The 11,612-nt window shown below is 41.4% G+C and overlaps 1 protein-coding gene across 2 annotated transcripts; it reads right to left on the bottom strand.

The window, feature by feature from the left end:
* Window positions 1-5,996: 5,996 nt before the first annotated feature.
* Window positions 5,997-10,081, bottom strand: LOC123402542 (signal peptide peptidase 1-like). 2 transcript variants are annotated; one of them, XM_045096466.1, is made up of 12 exons: window positions 10,045-10,081; window positions 9,675-9,819; window positions 9,456-9,571; window positions 9,177-9,328; window positions 8,987-9,072; window positions 8,291-8,418; window positions 8,133-8,183; window positions 7,005-7,091; window positions 6,831-6,900; window positions 6,426-6,565; window positions 6,231-6,308; window positions 5,997-6,077 (listed from the first exon to the last, which is right to left on the bottom strand). In XM_045096466.1, the coding sequence occupies exons 2-12, from the start codon at window positions 9,712-9,714 to the stop codon at window positions 5,997-5,999; spliced, it is 1,029 nt and encodes a 342-aa protein (XP_044952401.1). In that variant the 5' UTR covers window positions 9,715-9,819; window positions 10,045-10,081. The 2 variants fall into 2 exon arrangements, with proteins under 2 accessions (XP_044952401.1, XP_044952402.1); XM_045096467.1 differs by having other exon boundaries at window positions 9,675-9,816.
* Between the last annotated feature and the right edge of the window lie 1,531 nt (window positions 10,082-11,612).

Below are 11,612 nucleotides of genomic sequence, written 5' to 3'. Positions count from 1 at the left end.
GTGGCTGGAGCTTGCAGTTTCTTCCCTGGCATTGTTGACCCTGAGGCAGTAGAAACGCTGGCTTGTAGGAAAGCACTTCAGATGGCGCTTGAGCAGCATATCCAGCGAGTGCATCTGGAACTGGACTGCAAGACACTAGTGGCAAAGATTAACAATCCAGCAATGAACCTGTCTGCCATTGGGCCTTGGGTACAGGAAATCAAGACTATGCTTTCTTCGTTCTTGGAGTTCAAAGTCACCTGGATTGGACGATCGGGAAATTTGGCTGCACATAAGCTAGCTAAAGTAGGGGTAGGCGAACAACGTGATGCAAGGTGGGTAGAATCCCCACCAGACTTTCTACTTTCTGTAATTTCGGACGAGATTCCTAGCTATGGTTGAATAAAATGCCGAAGTTCCCCTAAAAAAATACTTCATTTTTATTCGAACAGACTCGACTTCTTCGACTCTGTAAGGTTTTATTGTTTTTCATCAAACCAGTGAGTACCTATCTACCTATTAAAAACTAGTACAATGCCCCGCGTAAGTGCATAGCCAATGTCTTAAATATGTCATATTTATTGCAAGCACTACTAAGAAAAAGCCTAGTAGTAGCGCAGGTTTAGTGCCTACTAGTAGCGCGGGTTACTGCGCTACTAGTAAGGCGCTACAGCTATTACTTACCAGCAGCGCGTGTAAGATGCGCTACTGCTAAGACATATAGCTGTAGTGTGTATCATACCAGCGCTATTGATAAGACAATTATTAGTAGCGTTCTTGCAAACCCGCGCTACTAGTAATCTATTTTTCATTATTTTTAATTTTTAGTGTATTTATACGCCGTTATACAAATTTTGATACAGTACCAATTAAGAGGTTGTTATATCATTATGTTCATGATGAATTATTATATCATTGTGGATTTTATTCATCCAAATGAATCAAAAGTGATCAAAAGTTGAATTAGTAGGACGACGATCCTACTAATTCAACTTTTGATCACTTTTGATCCATCCACATAAATCTAATCTGCTTTCCTTCCCCCCAATGATATAATAACCAATCATGATCATAATAACAAATCATCATGATAATCATGATCAACATCATCATCACATTAATATAAAAACTCTTGCATCATATCATCACCAACAACACTATAGCTAATAATCATCATAGTCATTACCACCAACACTATTTAATCATCATTTTCGTCAATGAGACAACATATAACAAGTTGGTCACTAGTCATAATCAAAACTCCTCCTCATCATCATCAACTCTAACACATTGTAGCACATGATAACACATTGTACCTAGGTCGACCTACTCCTCTCTCATAGGACCTACTCTACCCTCTCTTAGGTACAATATCATAAAACAAGATAGGCCCTGACTCTCCATTATGGAGAATGGAGACCATCCTATCTCCAATTCTTGGCCTACGCACAATGTTGGTTCCAAGTAGCTCTCTATGATTGACCATACATTTTTTTCCAATCTTTGATTGTCATGTCTTCATCGGTTTTAGAAATCCGTTATGGACAGGAGTGATGCGTAGGCTGACCTGGCCGTGCTGGCCGTAAGCTCATAACATCAACGCGATCTCTTGGAAACGTCAAATAAGGCACACAATCCTTCGGGATTTTCTGTTGAAAAACATAGTAATAACTTTGTAGCTAGCAATGTAGTTTAGTTTTAGAAGAATTTATGCAAAAGATGAACGGATGTCGTAATAGTAGAAAATCTTACCATGCAATCTCCATGGATGTTACCGTAGTTCACCACGTGCACTAGTGGCACGTATTGACCATAATGTGGAGGAGTTTGATAATAGCTATTGTAATTCTCAAGATCATTAATAAATGCGATAAGATTATCTTTCTCCTTATAAGTTAATTATGCTTCATCATTGTAGTAGTAGGTTCTGTCTACCATCTTTCATATATTTTTTGAAGAATGAAAATAAGCTCTCAATGGAAATAAGTTATCAACTATTTTTAAATAAACAATATAAATTACTTAATAAATATGGTTGAGAAACTCACATAATGCTAGAACTGGAGGCGTCTGCACATCGACCCAGATGTTGATATTACCTTCAATTTCATCTTCCGGACGAATATCTGATAAGCATATTAGGCTCAAATGCATAAGCCTTGCATAGTGCTTGCCAATTTGTGCATTCAAAATAGGAGTAGGTGTTTGCATTGTACAACTTTACGCAAAAGTATAACCATGCTCGGTCCTCAAGTGAACTCTCTTTACCTTCATAATTTTGTACTACTGAAACCAATCTTATCTAAGACATAAATTCTCGCATGGCAGGGGATACGCTAGTAGAATAGTAAAAAATAAAAATTATAAGTTGAAGCAAAAGAAGTCATGCTTAATTACGAAAAAAGACTTGTCGTTGTGACTTATTGTATCTGCTTCGAAGTTCTCATCCAGCATGATGCTTAAGCACCTACCACCAACTAGGTGAGGCGTGTCGCACATGTCGCGCTCGTCTTCGCAGTATTCGCACATAACGAATTCCCTTTCGTCGTCAGACATTTTCTTCCTAAAACTGATCAACACACATATCACTATTACTCAATATGCAACGGGTTGACTTTAGGTCGGTCGAGTCTTTCCTTCCTAAACTCTCATCTCACGTATATGGTAGGCACTCCCTCTGATATTTCGACCGTCGGTGATGGTCACTACTCCTCCTTTCCCTAGTGTATTACAAATATCTAGCACAAGGAAAAGAATGATAAGAGACTCCCACGACAACAGTCGGGATTCTTCCTCTATCTAGCACACAAAGAAAAGAAGGAGAAGCGACCCCCACGACACCTAAAGCCAACCAGTTCCATATATCGAGCAATGACATAGAAATAATGCCCTATGTTTTGCCGGAATATCATTGAATTCCCGTTCTGGCAAATCACAAGCACTCGATATGTCCTACATTGTGGCACAAGTCATGCTAAAATTCATGAATTTTTTTGGCATGACTTTTACTAAAAACAGGACATATCGAGCGCCTGAAATTTGCCGGAACGGAAACGAATCAACATTTCAACAAAACATAGGCCACTTGGAGGTATGTTGCAAACAAGAACAGCAAGACATCCTCTATATTCAGAATGCATCATCATCGACATCAATGACATGGCGACTAGCACTAGCATTTTTCATCATCGACATTTACAACACATTATCATCTATATCAACAACATGGGGATTTAATTAATTCAGTTAGCTAGAAACTATCAACTAAAACCCTAGTAAAAATAATATACTAAAACCCTAGTAATAATTCAGTTAACTAGAAACTATCAACTAAACCCTAGAAACTATCCTAAATCAAAGTGTTATATATGAACATAGGCTTATATCAACTAAAAACTATCAACTATGTCTAAATTTTTACTAATCAGTTAATCATACTAAATAAAAATTGTTATATATCAACTATAAACTATAAACTAAATCAAAATGTTGCATATCAACAAGAAAATATCAACTAGCCTACTAAATCAAAATGTAGCAGGGAGGAGGGGTTGTGGATGGAGGAGGGAGGAGGGAGAAGGAGGGGCGACTGAAGGAGGGAGGAGGACGGAGGAAGAAGGCGGAGCGAGAAGGGGCCGGCCGGCGGCGAATGGAGGAGTGGAGGGAGGACGAAGGAGGTGGGGCGGGGAGGAGGGAGAAGGAGGGGCGACTGAAGGAGGGAGGAGGAAGGAGGACGGAGGAGGAAGGCGGAGCGAGGAGGAGCCGACCGGTAGCGAATGGAGGAGTGGAGGGAGGACGGAGGAGGTGGGGTGGGGAGGAGGGAGGAGGGGGAGGATTACCGAGTCCATGAAGGAGGGAGAGGTGACGCCGGCAGAGGAAGGAGGGATAGGCGACGGCGGCGGCGAGCGGCGGGGGGCAGAGAGGGAGCGACAGTGTAAGGGGGGAGTGAGGGGCCGGGAGTGAGGAAGAGAGAGGGAGCGCACGGGGTGGATAAGGTGGGCATAGCAGCGGCGTGGGTTGGTGACAAGCGCTACAACTAAGTAGAATAGCAGCAGTGCTGGTTTAGGAAGGGCGCTGCTACTATACCTAGCATGTCGAAAATGGTGTGGCAATTATAATAGTAGCGCATTTTATAACTGCCACGCTACTAAAATTAGTAGCGTTGTTTCTGTACACGCGCTACTGCTAAGTAGCAGCAATGCCTTCTTTTAAAATATGTTACTGGTAAGCTTATGTGTATAAGTTTTTTTCTAGTAGTGAAGGATTGATGTTCACTCCTTTGAACTATGTAAGGGCAGCAGAAAGGCACCAACGACACCAAAACTAAATAAGTGTCCGGTCATCCTAGCAGATCAGCAAGTGCTAAATGTACACGCCTCCTTTTTGGATGGTGTTTACTTGGGATCATGTGGCGCGATCATCCAAGATCATAGGGAAAGTTTTATTAAAGTATGGACGTTACGTATTGAACATGTTGCAGACGTAGTCTCGGCTGAGGCTGCTGCTCTATATGAAGGGTTCAAACTAGCACTGAGTATGGGGTGTCATAACATCTTGGTGAGATTGGATAATATCGTGGTCGTTGATGCTGTGAAGCACAATGAAGGTCATTCCATGGTGGCGGCTCCAATTATTGATGATTGTCGTTCTCTTCTGGCTGAGTTTGGAAAGGTTAATGTTGAGTATTATAATAGAGAATCTAATGTAGTTACTCATGAACTAGCTAAATTGGGTTGTGTGTCCCCATATGTGTGGGCAGATGAGTCCCCAAACTTTATCGTTAAAGTTTTAGCAGACGATGTATCCGTTATTTGAGTTTTAATAAAGCTAGCATGAAGGCCTTACCTAAAAAAGTATGTCATGTTTATTTTCATAAAAAATGATATGTCTGTCTATTTCTATATTCATGAATGATAGAGATAACCAATACTCTTTTTTTAGAGAATTAAATTTAAGACTTGCGGCATTAATTAATCATAAATGATTTTTTAAATTTGAAAACAGTGTATTTGGGTCAAACTATCTCTTGAATTGATCCTAAAAATAAAATGTATGGTTATATTTTGCTTGCTTTTATATTTGTGGTAAATAACTATGCGTTTTCCTTCCGGTTTTTGTCTACATAATTGAATGCAGACATAATTGATTGTGTGTAATATTGTTAATGTTTAAAATTTAGAAATGGTGTTGTTTGGGCCACCTATTTGCACGGCTTATATGGGCTAGGCCCTTGGAGTGATGTTGTTGTAGGCTATAGAATCAGCTCCATTCCCCAACCTAAAGATGATGACCTTTCTTCCAGCCGATTCCACGGTGGAGGAAGAGGATCTGTGAGGACAGATGAAACCAACAGTAGAAGGTTGCAGAGCACAGAACGTTTCTTCTTAGTCGGCTGTAATGGCACCGGCCGTAGAATTAAGCTGTCATACTATGTTCTACTCCGTTCTTTTTATCTATGTTCTGGCTTCAGGAAAGGCAAAAATGGCAGTTGGAATCAGCCACACTCTGGAACCGGATTCACTTCACAGCACCATATGCTTCGACGGCCGTATTTCCCCTTGTTGCAAAAGTAAATATTCTTTCTGATGCAGTCTGGTTTTAACGACAATCTAACTGGAATAGAAACCCATTTCCAAGAAATTTCCTGTTGAAATCACATGTCACCGATTATAACTTTATGCCACCATTACGAATAAATCGGTGTGAGAAAACAGAATCCTCGACGGTAGTACGTCAAGCCATGCACTCATGTCCATGTCACTGAACTGGATGCTGCTGCAAGTCCCTTAGCAACTAAGTTTCCGTTTCACGAAAAAGGGTTTCCACCGCTTTATATTATAAAGCAACTAAGTTTGCATTTACCATTTTCTACAACCAAATACAGATTATTTTTTGAAAAAAGAGGTTCTACGATGCGAATGGATTTATCGGTTCTTCCGATAATCCGGTCTATTAAAACTTCTCCTCTGGCCATCTTCTCCTAACTAAAAAAGACCTGATCACAGCTAGATCGAGTGCTAGTTAGCCTTTTTGCTCTGATGATCGGGATCTCCACCTTCTTCCTTCTCTTCAGCCTGCGCCTCGGTGAACTCCAGCAGCTGGCAATGTAGAACAGTCAAAAACAGACAAGCCTCGCAGTTTTGACAGTGAACTATAGCTATGAGATAATTAGAAAAAGGATGAAACAAAGAAGAACATGGGAAATGAGGAAAGAAAAAAAATGATCATCAGAGGTGAACAAGCTTAATTACCGGCTTTACTTCCCCATTCCATAGACAGTGTGCTGCGACAAAACCAATCACGCCAGGAACGATGTATAACAGAGCAGGCTGCATATCATCAGAAACAAAAGGGAGAGGAAACAAAATTGGTATTAATTTTCCATAGACTAGGGGGGTGTAGAGAGCGTCAACATGACAAGATATATTAATAGCAATAGAACTGACCTGCGCGGCTCGGAACCAGTTCATCACAGCTATTGTTACTGTCAAACCCGCCGTGTATCCCAGAAACGCGCTGTAGAAATATCGGCGGCTCTTGATCCCTCGCGAGACGTCGAAACGCAGGGCGAGTGCGACAAAGATGCCTGCAAAATCAGAATCATATAAATATATAGATGTACATGGCAGCTCTGCATGTGTTTTCAGTATTGAATAATAGAGAACTGCTTAGGGAAAATCTTTGGTTCATCGCATCAAAAACCTCTTTCTGTTTTATATGATTCTGATTACTGAAAACATATGATTCTAATGCATCACTTCAACGAAACATTTTCACCAACCAAACTCATCTTTGGGAAATGATGATGCATCAATTATGCGCTAAAACTAGCCAACATGTTTATCACTAACCTGGTATTACGATATCACCAAGACCGAGCATAGAAAATGGGCGTGCGGCATCTGCCGTGGGAAACAGAAGCTACAAACAGAAAGAGGAAAAAATAGATGAACTAAAGTACTTGTAATGAAATGGAAAAAAATGTCAGGGATAAAAGTGTGAATACACTGATAAAAAACACTAACCTTTATTGGGGCATCAAATGATTTAGCAACACTGACCATAACTGGAGTGAAGAAAACCCAGAAGATGTCGTAGAAAAAAAGTCCAGCCTAAAATTGATGAGGAAATTGAGCAGCCATTCACAAACAATCTTAAGAAATAATAAGCGAAGGATCTAGTGACAGTATGTGGAACTGCAGCAACAGGACTGACAAAATGACTGAAACTAACATTTTTACAAGGCATGCACAAGAAAAAATTGGAAAACAAGTTGCAAACAAGTTGCCAGAGGACACTGCTTGTTTCAATTCACAAAACTCACAAGTAGTAAACAAGTTGAACTTTCCAAATTATCCAATTCACGAGATAGTAGGATCGCAGTTCAATACTACTTGCCAGAGGATGAGTACAGCGCAGATTACATTCAAGAAAAGGCAATCGTGGATGGTTAGCTTGCCAATACCATACCAACAGTCGGAACCAATTTTGCTGATGTATGGAATTGAAATCGAGAATAGTCAATTAGTCATTCAGAATATCATCACAGTAAAAGTAATCCATGATTGAAACTCGATTCTATATTACAAACAAATCATGAAAACAAGGACAAGAAGACTATATTACAAACTCGATTCTATATTACAAACAAATCATGAAAACAAGGAAAAGAACACTATCTGCTACTCCCTCCGTCCCAAATTATAAGATCATTTTTAACACTATTATAGTGTCAAAAATGGTCTTAGATTTTGGGACGGAGGGAATATGCATTTAGTGAGCTACTAGAAAATTTCTTAATTATATAGATAAGAGGGACGCAATATGATGACAAGTCAAATCACTAGAGATGCGAACTGCAGATCGTCAATATGGTCAGCAAGCACTGCATAGCATTGCTTTCCTAGAAAGACGTCCAGATTGCTCTTTCTATAGCCAAAGGAAAGACTAGCAAAAATTATAGAATATCAGACACTACAAATTGTATCTATCCTACATACATGTCATGCTACTTTATTTGAATTGTATTTATTGTACATATATGTCATGGTCCACAAGTAAGGATTATGATAGCAGAGATGTGAGAAAGAGAAGATATGTAGATGTAGGTGGGAAATAATGAAAGAGGTTACAAACTGTAAGTGAACTCATACCAAGAGAATACCGCCAGTTTTGAATGATCCTAGTGATAGCATCTCAATTCCCTGCAAGATAAAAACAGGGAGGAAAACAGATCATGTATATCAAGACTTCAGCTCATAATTATTCAAGCAATGCAAATTAACCTTAAGCTCTAGCAGTAATAACAGACCTGAATACAGAATGCAACTCCCAAAACATTGTTGGCTAGCCAATGCTTCTTCATGGCATACCATACACAGAAGAAAAATCCTGGGATTGAAGCAACAACTTGAGACTTGGTAAACTCTACCGAGAGCGCTGAAATGCGAAGTTAACAAGCATAAATCATCATCAAGAGTCAAGCTTGTAAAGGGGAATGGCATGATAAAATTATAAACTTGTAATATAATCAATAAGGCACAACTGTTTTGTGTTTGTCAGATGTATATATGGTAAGGCTGAATATAATAAAAATTCATGACAGGAGTCATATTATAGCATAAGAAGCAACAAAATCAACGAAAATCTTGCAAACGTAATGATACTCCAGTACAACAAGAAAAATTAACTGTCATGATACAGTACAGACAGTTTCCCACTTCCACTCTAAAATGAACTATTGTTGTACAAAAGCATCAGTGCTTAATTTTATTGAAGTCTGTTCAAGTTAGCATACCAAATAGTTCGCTATCTGGACTCTTGGTTAGCACATTATATTACTATTGTAAAGTATATATATGGAAAAATACTAGAGATGAAACAGAATATACGGTGCGTAAGGATATCAAACTAGTAATAGGAATTTTGATGTATAATCTGGCATGAGCTTCAGGATGTAGAGGGCAAAGCAAGCGAGCATCAAACAAAAAGAAGGCGGGGATCATACAGTGGAAATACGGAGCACTCCAAACAATCTCATTATTGTTCCACCCTTCTGGAAGAAAACGCTTTACGGAAGGAAGCAATGTTGCGCTGCATAAGAAAGTAGGACAACACAAATGCCTGTAAGTTCACATTTACAGTTTTAAGTATTTATGTCTCTACAGAAAAACTCTTCAGAGAACAGTTGGGACTACCAGAGAGCGGCGATGCCAAGAACGAAAAAGTAGGCGGTGAGAACAGCATTGACAAGGTCCTTGGAGAGGAACTTGAACAGCAGGAACAGAGACAGAAGCATGGCACTCCCCACCAAAGGGTACCGCATCGCGTGCTCCTTGGACATCGTCTCCTGCATAAGAAGAAATGGAGAGAGTCAATAATAAGTTGAGCAGAGCCATATGCAAGAATCTTGTGCCAACCTGGGTTAACAACTTATAACATTGACAGAATAGATAATAGAGGGGCACGTTGCTCACGGAGGGTGGAGTCGCCTTGACAGAACGGTAACAGCCCACATAGACGGTAAGACAGGCTGTGAGTATCACATTCAGGTTCGGGTTCACGTTGATCACCAGCGGCGCCAAGCTCAAACCTGCATAATGTCATAAAACACATGAATGAGGAGTACGAACTTATTGGCAAATCAGGCGACAGGCAGGTTGGTAGCTGAATTGTCAAGAAATGAACATATATACCGGCAAGGGCCAAGTTTGCAGCACGCTCATGCGTCTTCATCGTCGTCGGCACGGTCAGGAAGATCAGCCGGTAGGTTTTTGTGACCCCTTTATTACCAAAGATAGCCCGGGTGCTTCAGTTCAGAGACAGAGTGTCCTGTTCCTGCTGGAAAATAGTGAGGAAACACCGATGAATCAGAGATTCAGAAGCGAAATCCCAGCTTGGTAGCACACTAGGATGGCTAGACTGCGCGCGCTACGCCGACTCAGTTAAGCTTCCTGATAAATTACAACGGAACAATCTCAGGATCACCGTCGCCGGATGGTTCGACGCTCATCATGACCCAAAAATAGAAACCAAGAACGCGATTTCTGGCTTAGCAACGCCCACCGTGAAGCGACGGCCCTCCCGACGGTGATGGAGATCGGCCAGGACCGATCTCCACGACGGCAGATCCGGGGGAACCGCCGGTGGGATGGACGGCGGAGGAGGGGTTCCCACGGCGCCGGCCTCACGGGGTGAATCCGGGGGCGGACGGTTTGCTTCACGGGTGACTCGTGAGGAAGACAAGAGGGGAGCAGTACGCTGTACTGCCCCGATTTGAGATGGGTTGCCACGTCGAATGCTAGCCGTCAGTTCCATGCAGCGACGGCCAGATCTCGCTACCCAAACCACCAACGAGAACCGTCCCCAAAACCCATCCACCATGAACACACATACTCGGTATAGGCATCTGAATTTCAAACCGTTTAGGTGGAAAATCGATTCGGTAAAAGGGAAGGAGGATGTCGAAATGGACGAAGATCTCGGGGTACCCGCGTGCCTAGATGGGATGCATCTTCTCATATCCACCGGAAAGTACCGTCTTGTTCGTGGAGTTTAGCCAATTGTTCTCTCTCCTTGCCTACTGGTGTGTGGTTTTATAGTGGGTTCATGTATCTTGTTTCTACCCCTATCCTTTGTACCTGTTTTTCTATATTTATAGGTATTTATCATGTAATAAATGCGAGCTTCTTTTTCGTATATGTGGTATCCATTTATTGATTGCATGTATTTAAATGGCCGATTTCTCTTATCTCTCTCCTTATGTTTATATTTATATCCAAATTTTAGATATGATTTATTATGCAATAATGAATATCCTCGTGTTTTTTCTGCTTTTGTAAGTCATGAGTATACCTGGCCATGGGATACCCGGCACGGCCGGCCCGACCCGACCCGACCCGTCCAGACCTTACCCACGGGCCGGACCGGGGCCTGAGATCTAGGCCCGACAACCGGGCCAGGCCTGGGTTGGGCCTGACATTTTGGCAATTTAGGGAAGGGCCCGGCTCGACGGCCCGAGGCCCGACGGGATTTTCCTCTCATGGGCCAGGCTTGGGCCTCAAATTCAGGCCCGACGGTTGGGCCGGGTCAGGCTCGTGTATGGGTTTTTCACCACGGGCTTTGTCAAGCCCGGCCCGGCCCGAGGTATGGTCAGGTATAGTCAAGAGTCACGGTTGGATGGTTAGAGGAACAGTGGTATCTCTAACCCATCAGGGTTGAAGTCCTGGTGCTTGCATTGTTCCTTGATTTATTTCAGGTTTTTCGACGATACGCTTTCTATCGGAGAAGACGTTTCCGTCGACGACGAGGCGTTTACGGTAACTTCGTAAATCTCAAGATGATGTGCCAGCTTAGTCTGTCAGAGATGCTCATAGAGGTAGGATGTGTGTGTGTATTTATAAAAATAAATGTATGCGCGTGTATATAAGCGCTTGCGGTTGTACTGTGTTAAAAAAAATCATGAGTCATGATTGTATCATGTGCCTGACACCAAAAATTCAGGTCAGACATATGGCCCATTGTATAAAGCATTGCTTAATTTGCGGACTAGAACTATGATAACCATATAGAAATATAAATAAAATTCCCGTCAAAAAAAGAAAAATAAATAAAATATTGCATATTTATATTTC

The sequence above is a fragment of the Hordeum vulgare genome, chromosome 6H (genome assembly GCF_904849725.1).
Source record: "Hordeum vulgare subsp. vulgare chromosome 6H, MorexV3_pseudomolecules_assembly, whole genome shotgun sequence".
Taxonomy (NCBI): Eukaryota; Viridiplantae; Streptophyta; class Magnoliopsida; order Poales; family Poaceae; genus Hordeum; species Hordeum vulgare.
The sequence above is the reverse complement of the archived record's forward strand: the minus strand, read 5'-3'. Positions and strand labels throughout refer to the sequence as shown.